The sequence below is a fragment of the Ammospiza caudacuta genome, chromosome 1, assembly GCF_027887145.1.
Source record: "Ammospiza caudacuta isolate bAmmCau1 chromosome 1, bAmmCau1.pri, whole genome shotgun sequence".
In the NCBI taxonomy this organism is placed as follows: Eukaryota; Metazoa; Chordata; class Aves; order Passeriformes; family Passerellidae; genus Ammospiza; species Ammospiza caudacuta.
This window is the reverse complement of record NC_080593.1, coordinates 154,986,293-155,004,153: the sequence shown is the minus strand read 5'-3', so window position 1 is coordinate 155,004,153 and position 17,861 is coordinate 154,986,293. Positions and strand designations below refer to the sequence as shown.

The 17,861-nt window shown below is 44.3% G+C and overlaps 1 protein-coding gene across 1 annotated transcript in view; it reads right to left on the bottom strand.

Moving 5' to 3' along the window:
- Nucleotides 1-372: 372 nt before the first annotated feature.
- Nucleotides 373-17,861, bottom strand: part of LOC131561942 (rho GTPase-activating protein 39-like) — a 47,723-nt gene continuing 30,234 nt past the window's right edge. The window contains exons 7-9 of the mRNA XM_058811499.1: nucleotides 16,373-17,771; nucleotides 6,844-7,405; nucleotides 373-581 (exon numbers count right to left, since the gene is read on the bottom strand). Coding sequence (XP_058667482.1) covers nucleotides 373-581; nucleotides 6,844-7,405; nucleotides 16,373-17,771 — 2,170 coding nt within the window. The remainder of the gene's footprint in view (nucleotides 582-6,843; nucleotides 7,406-16,372; nucleotides 17,772-17,861) is intronic.

Sequence of the window (17,861 nt, the reverse complement as noted above, 5' to 3'; positions counted from 1 at the left end):
TACCGATACCGATACTAACACTACTCTAATACTAATACTACTTACGCTAATATTAATCCCAACACTAACACCGCTAATACTAATATTATTAAACAAACGACACCAAGTCTACCTGACCGTTATTAATTACCGCAATTAATGCAATACCAATACCAATACCAATACCAATACCAATGCTTATACTACTAACGCTACTATTAATCCCAACACTAACACCGCTAATACTAATATTATTAAACAAACGACACCAAGTCTACCTGACCGTTATTAATTACCGCAATTAATGCAATACCAATACCAATACCAATACCAATACTAATGCTACTAACTCTTCTATTAATCCCAACACTAACACCGCTAATACTAACACTATTAAACAAACGACGCCAAGCGGATGCTGCCCGTTATTAATTGCCCCGGTTCATTAATAATTAATGAATTGCGGAGCCCCCGCAGCGGCGCGGGAGCCGCGCGTCCCTTGTCCCTACCGGGGCTCTCGAGGCTCCGCGCCTTTGGTTTCTTGCGCAGTTTGGGTTTCCTCTGGGCGCTCGCGGCCAGCAGCTGCCGCAGGTGCCGCGACACTGGGGGGGCGCCGGAACCGCGGGCACGGACGGGCACGGGCACGGGCACGGAGACGGAAATGGAAATGAAACCCAAATTCAAATCAAATGAAAATCAAAAAGAAAATTAAGCGGAGGCGAAAATGAAAATTTGAAAAAATTAAATTTAACACTGAATTGAATTTAAGTGAAAACTTAAATTAAAATTAAAATTAAAATTAAAATTAAAATTAAAATTAAAATTAGATTGAAAATAAAATAAAATTAATAATAAAATTAAAATTAAGATTAAAATTAAAATTGAAGTTGAAATGGAAAATAAAATTGAAATTTAAAATGAAAAAAATTAAATTGATGTTAAAATTAAAATTTAAAAAATTAAATTTAACACTGAATTCAATTTAAGTTAAAACTAAAATTAAAATTAAAATTAAAATTAAAATTAAAATTAAAATTAAAATTAGATTGAAAATAAAATAAAGTTAATAATAAAATTAAAATTAAGATTAAAATTAAAATTGAAATTGAAATGGAAAATAAAATTTAAATTCAAAATTAAAATTTAAAAAATTAAATTTAACACTGAATTCAATTTAAGTTAAAACTTAAATTAAAATTAAAATTAAAATTTAAATTTAAAAATTAAAATTAGATTGAAAATAAAATAAAATAAGTAATACAATTAAAAATTGAAATTGAAATTGAAATTGAAATGGAAAATAAAATTGAAATTTAAAAAATTAAATTTAACACTGAATTGAATTTAAGTGAAAACTTAAATTAAAATTACTAAAATTAAAATTAGATTGAAAATAAAATAAAATTAATAATAAAATTAAAATTAAAATTAAAATTAAAATTAAATTGAAAATATAATAAAATTAATAACAAAATTTAAATTGAAATTTAAATTTAAATTAAAAAATTAAATTGAAATGAAAATTAAAATTTAAAAACTAAATTTAAAACTGAATTACATTTAAGTTAAAACTTAAAATTAAAATTAAAATTAAAAAAATAAAATTAGATTGAAAATAAAATAAAATTAATAATAGAATTAAAATTAAAATTAAAATTAAAATTGAAGTTGAAATGGAAAATAAAATTGAAATTAAAATAAAAAAATTAAATGAAAATCAAAATTAAAATTAAAAAAATTAAATTGATATTAAAATTAAAATTTAAAACTGAATTAAATTTAAGTTAAAACTTAAATTAAAATTAAAATTAAAATGAAAAAAATTAAAATTAGATTAAAAATTTAAAAAAAAATTGAAATTGAAATTGAAAATGAAAATTAAATTAAAATTGAAATTGAAACTTAAAATTAAACTAAAAATAAAAATAAAAATTGAAATTGAAATTAAAATTCCAAAAATGAAATTAAAATTGAAATTGAAACTTAAAATTAGAACTACAATTAAAATTAAAATTAAAAATCGAAATTAAAATTAAAATTAAAAAAATTAAATTGAAATAAAAATTAAAATAAAAAATTAAATTACATTTTAAATTAAAAATGAAATTTAAATTTAAATTCAAAAATTAAATTGAAAGTGAAATTTAATAAATTAAATTTAAGTAAAACTTAAAATTATTCAAAATAAAACTGAAATGAAAACAAAAATTAAAGGAATTAAAAGTTATAATTGAAATGAAAATAAAAATTAAAATGAAAACTATTATTAAAATTAAAAAAATAATAAAAAATTAAATAAAATTTTAAATTATAATTGAAATTAAAAATCGAATTTGAAATTAAATATATTTTTAAATTTCAAAATTAAATAATTAAATTTAATTGAAATTAAAGCAAAATATTAAATTTAAAATGATGATTAAAATAAATTAGAAAAAATAAATTGAGATGGAAAGAAAAGTAAAAGTAAAAATAAAAATAAAAATTAATAAACCAAATTAAATTGAAATTAAAACAAACATTTAATTAAATCTAAAATTACAATTGAAATTAATGTAGAAAACTTCGAAATAAAAACTGAAATCACAATTGAAATTAATATTAAATCTAAAAATTTAAAATAAAATCTAAAAAATAAATTAAAATTAAATTGAAAGAGAAAATTAAATTAAAATTACAATTGAAATTAAAATAGGAAAAAATTGAAATACATGAAACTGGAATTAAAATTTGAAGCCAAATGGAAATTGAGATGGAAATTTGAAATTGAATTTAAAATGAAAAATGAAAATTGAAATTGAAATTGGAATTTAAAATTTGAAATGAAATGGGAAGTAGCACTAAAATAAAAATTTACATGAAAATCAAATTTGAAACCTGAAGTGAAATAAAATTTGAAATTGAATGAAAACTGAAAAGAAAACTTGAAATTAAATTCTAATATAGAACAAAAACAACATTTGAAATTACAATAAAATAACAAGAAAACGAAATTAAAATCTGAAACCAAAATCAAATTAAACAGGAAATGAATTAAAGTTAACAATTCAAGTTCTAACTGAAGTTACAACATCAAAAAATAAAATTAAATTTAAAATTAAAATAAATAAAATTAAAACATCAAAAAATAAAGTTAAATTTAAAATTAAAAAAATAAAATTAAAACATCAAAAAATAAAATTAAATTTAAAATTTAAAAAATAAAATTAAATTAAGTTAAAGGAAGAATTAAAGGAAAATTGAAATTAAAAAAAGAAATAAGAATTAAATAAAAATCAAAAAAGAAAATGAATTAAAGGAAAAACTGAAAGGAAAATGGACAAATAAAATGGAAATAAAATTTGAAAGGAAATGAAAGTGGAAATGGAAAAACATTGAAGTGGAAATGGGAATGAGAATAAAGAGATTAAATAAAAATAAAAATACAAAATTAAAATAAAATGAAAACAGAAAAATAAAAAAATCCGTAAATAAAATTAATTTTAAAAAATTAAAAAGATAATAAAGCAAAATTAAGTAAGCAAAGATTAAAACCTTGGGAAAAGTGTCAAAGTTTAATGGAAAAGGAATAAAAAATGAAAATAAAAATAAAATAGATATTAAAAATAATAAAGAAAATTAAAAAGAAAATTAATAATTAAAATAATTAAGAGAAAATAAAGATGAAATTTGATAATACCATGGAAATAAATTAAAATGGAAAATAAAGTAGGAAAATTAAATAATATAAATAAGATATAAACTAAATTATAAATTAAAAATAGAAAAAATTATAAGTAAAACTGAAATTAAGGAAAATAAAATGAATTAGAATTAGAATTAAAATTGAATTTCAAATAAAATTAAAATTAAAATGAAATCTAAAATTAAAATTAAAATTAAATTGAAACGAAATTATTTAAAACTGAAAATGAAAGGAAAAAATAAAAATAAAATTAAAGACAAAAGCACAATTAAAATGACAACGGAAATGCAAATTTAACCAAATGAGACGGACTCAAAATGCAAATTCAAACAAATCAACGCCGACCATGAAACCAATCAACACAAAGACAACGAAATCTGATTGGCTGGGAGGGGATTGGGGGCGGGGCTTCGACTTTGGCGGGAAATGACTTTGGCACCTCTGGTGGGACCAACGCGACCAATGCCGGCATCCCCGGGATGTCCCACGGGGTCTTCTCCACCTTCCGTGGCCACCTGGGGTGGGACCAGCTCCTGGTGTCCCCATGGATGTTCCTCCAGGAGCTGAAGGGGACCTCAAACCCCCAGGAGAAATTTGGGATCCAAACTCGGGGTCTTCTCCACCTTCCGTGGCCACCTGGGGTGGGACCAGCTCCTGGTGTCCCCCATGGATGTTCCTCCGGGAGCTGAAGGACATCTCGGAACCCCGGGAGAAATTTGGGATCCAAAATCCCCAAAATCCCAAATCCTCCAGGATTCCCAATCCCACCTGATCCAAGACCCACCAGGAGGTGACATCGAGTCGTGGGGACCTCCAGAGGGTGAAGGGTTTGGGACAACCAATCCCAAGGCGGGAGAGGACCTCCTGAAATTCCCAAATTTCTGTCAAATTTTGGGCCCAGAGCTTCTTGAGAGGAGACATCTGGAGATGTTAGTGAGGGAAAACATGGAATCCTGGAATTTTGGATCTAAAGCTACTTGAGGAGAAACATCTGGAGGTGGGAATGATGGAAACCATGGAATCCTGGAATTTTGGATCCAAAGCTATTGAGGAGAAACATCTGGAGATGTTAATGAGGGAAACCATGGAATCCTGGAATTGTGGATCCAAAGCTACTGGAGAAGGAGCATCTGGAGGGGGGAATGATGGAAACCATGGAATCCTGGAATTTTGGACCCAAAGCTACTGGAGAGGAAACATTTGGAGGTGGGAATGATGGTGGAACCATGGAATCCTGGAATTCTGGGTCCAAAGAAGAAACATCTGGAGGTGGGAATGATGGTGGAACCATGGAATCCTGGAATTCTGGATCCAAAGATGCTTGAGGAGAAACATCTGGAGGTGGGAATGATGGAAATAATGAAATCATGGATCCAAAGCTACTGGAAAGGAAACATCTGGAGGTGGGAATGATGGAAACCATGGAATCCTGGAATTTTGGATCCAAAGCTATTGGAGAAGAAACATCTGGAGGTGGGAATGATGGAAACCATGGAATCCTGGAATGGTTTGGGTTGGAAGGAACTTGAGAAGTTCCAGGAGCAGAGGTGAAGATGATCCCACAGCAAAGGTGTCAAAGCTCATTTCCTCTTGGATCTCCTGTTGGATTTCCAGGAAGGAAAATGGTGGGGAAAGCCTCAGAGCACCAGGTGCACCTCCGGGAGATGTTCTGCATGGGTTCCTCATCCACCTTTCCACCAGGAGACTCATCCAAGAGGAAAGGAACCAAATCAACGGGTTGGGACATGGAATCATGGAATGGTTTGGGTCCAAAGCTACTTGAGAAGAAACATCTGGAGGTGGGAATGGTGGAACCATGGAATCATGGGATGGTTTGGGTTGGAAGGAACTTCAGGTGATGGGAGAATTTCCAGGAACAGAGGTGACACCGATCCCACAGCAAAGGTGTCAAAGCTCAGTTCCTGTTGGATTCTGGGAAGGAGAAGGGTGGGAAAGGTCCCACAGCACCAGGTGCACCTCCGGGAGATGTTCTGCATGGGTTCCTCATCCACCTTTCCACCAGGAGACTCATCCAAGAGGAAAGGAACCAAATCAACGGGTTGGGACATGGAATCATGGAATGGTTTGGGTCCAAAGCTACTTGAGAAGAAACATCTGGAGGTGGGAATGATGGAACCATGGAATCATGGGATGGATTGGAAGGAACTTGAGAAGTTCCAAGTGTGGTGGTGACACTGATCCCCCAAAGGTGTCAAAGCTCAGTTCCTCTTGGAACTCCTGTGGGATTCTGGGAAGGAGAAGGGTGGGAAAGGCCCCACAGCACCGGGTGCACCTCCAGGAGATGTTCTGCATGGGTTCCTCATCCACCTTTCCACCAGGAGACTCATCCAAGAAGAAAGGAACCAAAGCAACGGGTTGGGACATGGAATCATGGAAAGGTTTGGGTCTAAAGCTACTTGAGAAGAAACATCTGGAGGTGGGAATGGTGGAACCATGGAATCATGGGATGGTTTGGGTTGGAAGGAACTTGAGGGGATGGGAGAAGTTCCAGGAACAGAGGTGACACCGATCCCACAGCAAAGGTGTCAAAGCTCTGTTCCTGTGGGATTCTGGGAAGGAGAAGGGTGGGAAAGGTCCCACAGCACCGGGTGCACCTCCGGGAGATGTTCTGCATGGGTTCCTCATCCACCTTTCCACCAGGAGACTCATCCAAGAAGAAAGGAACCAAATCAACGGGTTGGGACATGGAATCATGGAATGGTTTGGGTCCAAAGCTACTTGAGAAGAAACATCTGGAGGTGGGAATGGTGGAACCATGGAATCATGGGATGGTTTGGGTTGGAAGGAACTTGAGGGGATGGGAGAAGTTCCAGGTGTGGTGATGACACCGATCCCACAGCAAAGGTGTCAAAGCTCAGTTCCTGTTGGATTCTGGGAAGGAGAAGGTTGGGAAAGGTCCCACAGTGCCGGGTGCACCTCCGGGAGATGTTCTGCATGGGTTCCTCATCCACCTTTCCACCAGGAGACTCATCCAAGAGGAAAGGAACCAAATCAATGGAATCGTGGAATGGTTCGGGCTGGAAGTGACCCCAAAGACCATCCAGGGACACCTCCTGCTGTCCCATCTCTCTCTCTAATCCCCATCCAACCTGGCCTGGAGACCCTCCCACGCACGGAGGACCACCCCAGAGTGCACCGCGCCGCGGCTCCTCACTCACCTTTGGTGTCGTTCACCGGGTCCATGTGCCGGTAGATGTACCCCTCAAGGTAGGAGTGGAACTTGGGCGTGGGCGGGAAGAAGGCCAAGCAGATGGCCATGAGCTCCCAGCCGCGCGCCAGGCTCTCGTAGCGGAAGTTCTCGGTGGTCTGCCGGCACAGCTGGATGTAGAGCTCGTCCCGCAGCCCCTGCACGCTCCACCCCTTGGTGGCCACCTCCAAGGCCACGCTGAGCTGGTCCGTCTTGGCGCGCCGGTCGCCCATGTACATCTGGATGAGCTTGAAGATCTCGCACGCCTCCTTCTTGACGTTGCGGTCGTTGGTCATGATCATGGGCTTCTTGATGGACTCGCTGCTCCAGGCCAGCATGTTGGCGATGGAGACCTTGCGGCGGAAGAGGCCCTGCGTGTGCTTGTTGAAGTGCTTGGAGGCCCAGTTCTCAATGTCCGTCTCCGAGGACGGCTTGCGCAGCGTGAACGTGGGGAAGACGCAGCTGGCGCTCGGCATCATGGCGCGCGCCGGCCGGCCGCCCTCGAACGGCGCGCACGCGCCCAGGTCCTCCGACTGCGGGACACAGGGGGGGGTGAGTAAGGGATCGATTGGTTGGTTGGTTGGTTGGTTGGTTGGTCAACTGATAGAGAAATGGAGCAGCCAATAATTCAATGAACCAATCAAGCAATGGCTCAATCAATCAATCAATCAACAAACCATCAACCAGCAAACCAACCAATAAATCAATCAGTCAACCAACCAACCAACCAATGGCTCAATTAATCAATCAACCAACCAACAGATCAATCAACAAGCCAATCAACCAACCAACCAACCAATGGCTCAATCAATCAATCAATCAACCAACCAGTAGATCAATCAACAAACCAACCAACCAACCAACCAACCAATAGCTCAATCAATCAATCAATCAACCAATAGATCAGTCAACAAACCAATCAACCAACCAACCAACCAACCAATAGCTCAATCAATCAATCAATCAACCAATAGATCAATCAACAAACCAATCAACCAACCAACCAACCAATGGCTCAATCAATCAATCAACCAACCAATAGATCAATCAACAAACCAATCAACCAACCAACCAACCAACCAATGGCTCAATCAATCAATCAATCAATCAACCAACTGATCAATCAACAAGCCAGTCAACCAACAAACAAACCAATAAACCAATCAGGCAACCAACCAACCAACCACTGGCTCAATTAATCAATCAACCAATAGATGAATCAACAACCAATCAACCATGGGAGTGCTGATGGAATGATTGATTGATTGATTGATTGATCGACTGAGCAACAGGTTGAAAAATGGAGCAGCCAATATACCAATGAACCAGTGCAACAATGGCTGAATCAATCAATCAGCCAACCAATAGATCAATCAATAAACCAATCAGCCAACAAGCCAACCAATAAACCAATCAGTCAACCAGCTAATGGCTCAATCAATCAATCAATCAATCAACAAATCAATCAACCGTGGCAGTGTTGATGGAGTCATTGATTGACTGATTGATTGATCGAGCAACAGGTCCAAAAATGGAGCAGCCAATAAATCAATGAACCAATGAGCTAATGGCTCAATCAGCCAAGCAACCATATGATCAATCAACAAATCAATCAGCCAACAAACCAACCATCCAAAAAACCAATGGCTCAATCAATCAATCAGTCAATCAACCAACAGATCAATCAACAACCAATCAACCATGGGAGTGCTGATGGAGTGATCGATCGATTGATGGATGGATTGATTGAGCAACAGATTGAAAAATGGACCAGCCAATCAAGCAATGGTCCAATGGCTCAATTAATCAATCAATGAATAGATCAATCAAACAAACCAATCAGCCAACAAACCGACCAGCCAAAAAACCAATGAAGCAACCAACCAACCAATGGCTCAATCAATCAATCAATCAATCAATCAATCAACCAACCAACTGATCAATCAACAAACCAATCAACTGACAGACCAATCACTAAACCAATCAGTCAACCAACCAACTGATCAATCAAGAAACCAATCAACCAACAAACCAACCAATAAACCAGTCAGGCAACCAACCAACCAATAGATCAATCAACAACCAATCAACCATGGCAGTGCTGATGGAGAGATTGATTGATTGATGGATGGATCGATGGAGTAACAGATCAAAAAACAGACCAGCCAATAAACCAATGAAAAAATGGCTCAATCAATCAATCAACTGACCAACCAATAGATCAATCAACAAACCAATCAACCATGGTTGTGCTGATGGAGTGATTGATCAATTGATTGGTTGATTGGTTGATTGATTGATTGATCAAGCAACAGGTTGAAAAATGGAGCAGCCAATAAATCAACAAACCAACCAACCAATGGCTCAACCAACCAACCAACCAATAGATCAATCGACAATCCAATCAATGAATAAGCCAATCAATGAAACAACCAATAAACCAATCAGTCAACCAACCAAGCAATGGTTCAATCAATCAACCAACCAATAGATGAATCAACAAACCAATCAACCGTGGCAGTGCTGATGGAGTGATTGATTGATTGATTGATTGAGCAACAGATCAAAAAATGGACCAGCCAATAAATCAATGAGCCAATCAAGCAATGGCTCAATCAATCAATCAATCAATCAATCAACAAATCAACCAACAGATCAATCAACAAACCAACCAACTGATAGACCAATCAGTAAACCAATCAGTCAACCAACCAACCAACGGCTCAATTAATCAATTAACCAACAGATCAATCAGCAAACCAATCAACCAACCAGTAAACCAATCAGACAACCAATGGCTCAATCAACAAACCAACCAATGAAACAACCAGTAAACCAATCAGTCAACTCAACTAACCAACAGGTTAATCAATGAACCAACCAACAAACCAATCAACCAATCAACCAGCCAATCAAAGGCTCAATCAATCAAACAACCAACCAACAGATCAATCAACAAACCAATCAATGAATAAGCCAATCAATGAAACAACCAGTAAACCAATCCATCAACCAATCAATGAACCAACCAACCAAGCAATGAATTGATCTGACAAACCAATCAACCAATCAACAAATCAATCAATCAACCAACCAACCAATCATCCAGCCAATAAATCAGCCAACAAGCTGATCAATCAACCAACTGACAAGTGGAGAAACCAACAGAGAAACCAACCAACAAACCAACCAACCAATGAATTGATCCAAAAAAGCAATCAACCAATCAATCAACCAATCAATGAACCAACCAACCAAGCAATGAATTGATCTAACAAACCAATCAACCAATCAACAAATCAATCAATCAATCAACCAATCAGCCAACAAGCTGATCAATCAACCAACTGACAAGTGGAGAAACCAACAGAGAAACCAACCAACCAACCAACCGACCAATGAATTGATCCGAAAAAGCAATCAACCAATCAATCAACAAATCAATCAACAACAAACCAATCAATCAATCAATCAATCAACCAACAAATCAATCATCCAACCAATAAATCAGCCAACAAGCTGATCAGTCAACTCACTGATAAGTGGAGAAACGAAGAGAGAAACCAACCAACCAATGAATTGATCCAAAAAAGCAATCAACCAATCAATCAACAAATCAGTCAATCAACCGACCAACCAATCAATCAACCAACCCACCAATTAATTGATCTGACAAACTAATCAACCAATCAATGAAATAACAAACCAACCAATTAATTGATCTGACAAACCAATCAGCCAATCAATCAATCAACCAGCCAACAATCAGCCAATCAATCAACAAATCAGTCAATCAACCGACCAACCAACCATTCAACCAACCCACCAATTAATTGATCTGACAAACTAATCAACCAATCAATCAAATAACAAACCAACCAACCAATTAATTGATCTGACAAACCAATCAGCCAATCAATTAATCAGTCAACCAGCCAACAAATCAACCAATCAACCAACAAACCAATCAATCAATCAATCAATCAACCAATCAACCAACAAACCAATCAATCAATCAATCAATCAACCAATCAACCAACAAACCAATCAATCAATCAATCAATCAATCAACCAATCAACCAACAAACCAATCAACCAACCAACCAACCAACCCACCCACCCGCCACCCACCCAACCGCCGCAGCATTCCGAGGTTTCCCACCAGCCTCGTCCTCTCCAGGAGCTTCTCCTCAGTCCCACCACGGCCAGGTGCCGCGCGATTGGCCGGCACCGAGGCGGGCCCGGCACCGATTGGCTGCAGGAGGGAGGGAGGGGACAGTGGGGATGAGTGACAGCCAGGCTGTCCCCACTCTTGGCCAGAAGAACTTGGGGGGGAACAAAGTGGGAGTGGCTTTGGGTTCCTCCCATATTTTGGGGACACGCCCACCCTTAAGAGCCCCCCAGGACACCCAATCACCTTCCAGGAGTGGCCACAGGAGGAGGGTGGTGGCTCCTCCAAGCCGTGAGGAACATGGATGGTCCTTCTGAACATCCTGAGGGACAGGAGATGCTCATGGTTTGACCTCGGCAGAGCGGCCAGTGGGAAGGACCCAGAGGACCTCTGTGGACCCGTGTGGCGCTGGTGGATGTCACCCCAGGAGGTGGAGTCACCAAAAGCTGGTGGCCACCATGGAGGAGACCAACAAGGGACAGTTGGGATGGACCCAGAGGAACGCAGCGTCCTCCTCCTGCTGGCACCAGTACAGCTGGTGGATGTCACCTCAGCAGATGGTGGCCACCATGGAGGAGACCAACAAGGGACAATTGGGATGGACAAAAGGACCCAGAGGACCTCTGTGGACCTGTGTCCTCCTCCTGCTGGCACCATCACAGCTTCTGGATGTCACCCCAGGAGGTGGAGTCACCAACAGCTGGAGGCCACCATGGAGGACAACAAGGGACAATTGGGATGGACAACTGGACAATTCTGGACAATTCCGTGCTCCTGCAGCCAGCCAAGGTGGCTTCATCATCTCTTCTGCCCATCCAGCCCAGCACCACCAGGTTTGGAGGCCATGGGGACATGACCCATGGCAGGGAAGGACCAGTCACACCATGCAGAGGTGACACTGATGTCCCCACCTCGGTGGCCCTGGGCAAGGTGACTCCAGCCCTGCCACGGACTCGGGGCTGGGCTTCAGATGAGGAACAGAAGAAAAGCAGAAGGTGGAAAGACCCAGGAGGTGGAAAGTCCAGGAGGGGGACAAGGAAGCCACCCAAAGAGCCACCAGAGCTGCTGGCAGCTGAACTTCTACTGAGCTTCTGCTTCTTCAAACAAGTCAAGGTTCTTGTCTCCAACCACTCGTCCTGGTCCAATGTGGAGATCTTCCCGTGGACATCGCTCCACTCCCATCTTGACCATGGTGACGATGGTGGGGACATTTGATGGAGACACAGGAGCTTCATCCCTCAAGAGACCCAGCCCTGGTGTCCCTGTTGAGGTCACCTCACCCCAAAGGTCCTTCTGTGTCCTCCAACTGGTCAGCTGAAGGCCCCTGGGGTTTCTACTGAGCTTCTTCAAACAAGTCAAGGTTCTTGTCTCCAACCACTCGTCCTGTTCCAATGTTGAGATCTTCCCATGGACGTTGCTCCACTCCCATCTTGACCATGGTGACGATGGTGGGGACATGGGATGGGAAGCCTTCATCCATCAAGGAACCCAGCCCTGGTGTCCACATGGAGGTCACCTCACCCCAAAGGTCCTTCTGTGTCCTCCAACCTGGTCAGCTGAAGGCCAATGGTGTTTCCACTGAACTTCTTCAAACAAGTCAAGGTTCCTGTCTCTTCAACAACTCGTCCTGTTCCAATGTGGAGATCTCTCCATGGACACTGCTCCATTCCCATCTTGACCACGGTGATGATGGTGGGAACATGGGATGGGGACATGGGATCTTCATCCCTCAAGGAACCCAGCCCTCGTGTCCCTGTGGAGGCCACTTCACCCCAAAGGTCCTTCTGTGTCCTCCAACTCAGCTGAAGGTCCATGGGGTTTCTACTGAACTTCTGGTTCTTCAAACAAGTCAAGGTTCTTGTCTCCAACCACTCGTCCTGTTCCAATGTGGAGATCTTCCCATGGACATCGCTCCACTCCCATCATGACCATGGTGACGATGGTGGGGACATGGGATGGGGACACGGGATCTCCATCCCTCAAGGAACCCAGCCCTGGTGTCCCTGTTGAGGTCACTTCACCCCAAAGGTCCTTCTGTGTCCTCCAGCCTGGGGTTTCCTGGGTGGAAGGAGATGCAGGAGATGCTGGAAGGTCTCACCTGGCGGCTGCTGAGGACGTGGCTCTTCCAACAATTGGTCCATGGGCTGGACCAGAGCCACCAAGAGAAGGAAATGACCCCATTGGTTGAGGACATCGACCTTCTCCAGCCAAGGAGGGCGTGGTCAGGCCAGGGAGCGACACCAGAAGTGATCCTCTGCTGCCGGAGCCAACAGGAAATTAACTTCAGCCCTAATTAGCCCTAATTAGCACCTAGATGAACCTGGGGGATGTCCTGGCCTACAAGAAGGGGATGAACCATCGGGTGTCACCTCAAATGGCCGTGACCTCCTGCCTGGCCCATGGGGTGACCGTGGAGCCACCTCAGGAACTTGGGAATCCTCAAGGGAGAAGGTCCTGGAGCCACCCGGGTGGGGCTGGGATGCACCTGGGTGTGGGGACACTCCATGGTGACAACCACAGCCATGACCATGGAAGAAGGGGTTGGGTTGGAAGGGACCTTCAAGGTCCTCCCGTTCCAATGGCCAGGGACACCTTCCATGATCCCAGGTTTCTCCAAGCCCTGTCCAGCCTGGACAATTCCAGGGGTGGGGCAGCCACAGCTTCTCTGGGAAACCGTTGTTGGTGTCCCACCACCTTGGTGTCCCTGAGGTCAAGGACCACCAGGACAGAAACCTCTGGGGAGCGGAGAAGATTCCCACCACATCTTGTGAAGAAGGTGTGGGATCACCAATGGTGGCAGCTTTTTCTCCTGGCGTGAAGATCCAAAGCGGGTCCGGAGCTCTCCAGCTTTGGGTTTGGACCTTCTCCTGTGCTTCAGGAATCTTCTGCTGCTGGTCCACCGATTCCCATGGACAAAAAGGGAATTTTCCTGATGATTTCTGTTTCCCAGGTCCATGTCCAGGGTCTCCTTCCTGCTGACACCCAATTCCATCTTCCAGGAAGTCTGGAAGTTTTCCAGGTGGGATTTATCCTCGTGGATGGTGTCATCACCTGTTTTTTGGAAGCCCTGATGGCCTTGCCCTGGAGGGGAAGGGGCTGATGGAGGACATCCAGAAGATGATGGAGGACATCCAGAAGATGATGGAGGACATCCAGAAGCTGGTGGAAGACATCCAGAAGCTGGTGGAGGAAATCCAAGAACCACGGAGACATCTGATGGGATGGAATTGGGAACATGGGGTGCACCAGCTCCAGCAATGCCAGGTCAGAGCCTCAGGGTCTCCTCTGGAATGGGAGTTTGGATCTCCAGGGAGGGAACAGGCAGCGCACAACCCTGGGGAACAAATCCTGGAAAAGTGGCGGCTCTTTCATCCCAAGGTTTTGAGGGACCACCTTGCTAAGGACCGACATCTTTGAAGGACCACCTTGGTAAGGACCAACTCCTTGAAGGACCGAAATCTTTGAGGGACCCCCTTGGTAAGGACCAGCTTTGAAAGACCACCTTGCTAAAGACCAACTTGTTTGAGAAACCACCTTGGCAAGGACCAACTTTGTAGGATCACCTTGGCAAGGACCAAGTTCTTTGAAGGACCACCTTGATAAGGAGCAACGTCCCTGAGGGACCACCTTGCCAAGGACAAACTTCTTTGAGGGACTACCTTGCTTAGGACCAACTTTGAAGGACCACCTTGGCCAAGACCAACATCATTGAGGGACCACCTTGGCAAGGACCAACTTTGAAGGACCATCTTGGTAAAGACCAACTTTGAAGGACCACCTTGCCAAGGACCACCTTCAAAGGGACCACCTTAGCCAAGACCAACATCTTTGAGGGACCACTTTGGCAAAGACCAACTTTGAGGGACCACTTTGGCACGGACCAACGTCCTGGAGGGACCACCTTGGTAAGGACCAAATTCTTTGTGGGACCACCTTGGCAAGGATGAACTTTGAAGATGTTGGCCAAGGACCAACTTCTTTGAGGGATCACCTTGCCAAGGACCAATTTTGAAGAACCATCTTGGCAAGGTCCAACTTTTAAGGACCACCTTGGCCAAAACCAACATCTTTGAGGGACCACCTTGCTTAGGACCAACTTTGAAGGACCACCTTGGCAAGGACCAACTTTAAAGGACCACCTTGCTAATGACCAGTTTTGAAGGACCACCTTGGCCAAGACCAACTTCTTTGAGGGACCAGCCTTGGCAGGGACCAACATCCTGGAGGGACCACTTTGGCAAGGACCAAATTCTTTGAGGGACCAGCTTGATAAGGACCAGTGTCTTTGAGGGACCACCTTGGTAAGGACCGACTTTAAAGGACCACCTTGCCAAGGACCAACTTCTTTGAAGGACCAAATTTCTTTGAGGGACCACCTTGGCAAGGACCAACATCTTTGAGGGATCCCCTTGGCCAGGACCAGCATCTTTGGGGGACCGCCTTGGTAAGAATGAACTTTGAAGGAACACCTTGGCAAGGACCAACATCTTTGAGGGACCACCTTGCCAATGACAAACTTTGAGGGACCACCTTGGCAAGTGCCAATTTCTTTGAAGGACCACCTTGCTAAGGACCAACTTTAAAGGACCACCTTGGTAATGACCAACATCTTTGAGGGACCATCTTGGTAAGGACCAACTTTGAGGGACCACCTTACCAAGGACAAACTTCTTTGTAGGACCACCTTGGTAAGGACCAACATCTTTGAAGGACCACCTTGCTTAGGACCAACTTTGAAGGACCACCTTGGCCAAGACCAACTTCTTTGAGGGCCCACCTTGGCAACGACCAATATCTTTGAGGGATCATCTTGGCAAGGACCTCCTTAATAGGACCATCTTGCCAAGGACCAACATCTTTGAGGGACCACCTTGGCAAGAATCCACATCTTTGAGGGACCACCTTGCCAATGACCAACTTCTTTGAGGGCCCACCTTGGCAACGACCAATATCTTTGAGGGATCATCTTGGCAAGGACCTCCTTAATAGGACCATCTTGCCAAGGACCAACATCTTTGAGGGACCACCTTGGCAAGAATCCACATCTTTGAGGGACCACCTTGCCAATGACCAACTTTGAAGGACCGCCTTGCCGAGGACCAACTTCCCTGAGGGACCAGCCAGGGCTGGGCACTCAGGAACCTCCTGGGAGCTGCGCGGCTCCAGGATCTGCCCCACACCGAGGCAGGAGAACCCACGGCACAGAGCTGAGGCCACCATGACGCAGAGATCCCTGTGCCCAACCCCAGGGACCATCCCACTGCATCTCCACCGGAGGAGAAGCACCTGGTGAAGACCCCAAACCCGAGAACGTTCCCGAGGGCGTTACCTGAGACGGATGCAGGTACGGCTCGGGCGACGCCAGGTTGGTCTGCACCGAGACGCTCTTCTCCAGCAGGATCTGCGGGAAGCCCAGCTTCTCGAAGGTGTTCCTCTTCCAGTGCTTGTTCTCCTGCTGCGCCAACGCCTCGTCCTCGCTGAAGGCCCTCACCACGGGGCCCGGCATGGGCAGCGGCAGCGCGCCGTCGCTCTCGTAGCCCGACCCGTCCTTCTGGGAATCCCAGCTGCTCCTCTGCTTCATGTGGTAGTGCGCCTGCTGCGCCTCCCACGCCAGCCGCGCCTGCGCCAGGAACGGCTCCGGGAACGCCCGCGCCGCCGCCTCCGCCTCGGCCGCCTTGCTCTCCGTCCGGTTCATCGGCGACCGCGTGGGCGCCGCCCGCTCCTCGCCCGGCTCTCCCGGCGCCTCCCGCTCCGCGGAGCCGTCCGTGGAGGAGGCGTTGGCGTCGTGGTTCACCGAGGGCTTCCGGCTTTTCCTCTTCCTGGTGGAGGGCGAGTAGCCGCTGGAGGACAAGGTGTCCTGCTGGCTGGACCACGACATGGAGTCCTCGGCCTGGCCCGCCGGGGCGCCCGCGGGGCCGGCGCAGAAGTCGGCTCCCTCCATGCTGCTGTAGTCGCCCGATTTGACGTCCAGGCGTTGGTCGCGCACCAGGCAGGGGCTGTGCTGCAGCGAGTAGGAGCCGCCGATGGGGTTGGGGGAGTATTTGTGCCTCAAGCCCGTCTTCATCTTGGGGCTGGAGCCCGACTGCTCCACGTAGACCAGCTGCCGCACGTACTCCTTGCCGGCCGGGCTGTACTCCAGGCTCATGAACCGCTCGGGGCACTTCTGCTTGGTGAGCACCAGCTGCTGGTAGGGCGAGTTGGCGCCTTGCTTGGGCGACTGCAGGAACGGGTGCGGCTTGCGGATGGGCGACTTCTGCGGCGAGCCGGCCTTGTAGCTGCCGCTGGCCTCGTACTGCATGTCCACAGGCGGCTCGTCGTAGATGGGCGCCTGGTACTCCATGGGCGGCTCCTCGTAGAGCGGCGGCTCGTAGGCGTAGCGCGGCGACGACGGCTGCGACTCGCTCGAGTGCTTGCGGTGCTGCCCCTGCAGCGGCGAGCAGAAGGAGTCGCCGCGGCCCAGCAGCGGCGAGCAGCTCCCGGCGTGCTCGGCCCGCTTCAGGAAGGGCGACTGCTTCCTCTCGGGGAAGAAGACGGAGTTGTCGGCGTCCGAGGAGAAGGTTTGGAGGTTGGGCGATTGCTGGCCGCCCGAGGGACGGCGGGAGCGGGAGCCGGGCTGGTTTTCCGGGGCGTAGCCGTTGCCTTGGTGGAGGAGGAAGCTGGGCTCGCGGTCCGTCACCTTGATCAGCATCCGCTCCTTGGTGCCGGCGTTCCATCGGAGCGATGAGGTCCTGCCAGGAGGAATGTCACAGTGGGGGTCAGAATTCCAACAAAATTTGGGATTGTTGGTCCTGAACCTCCTGGGACTGGAGGATGGACAT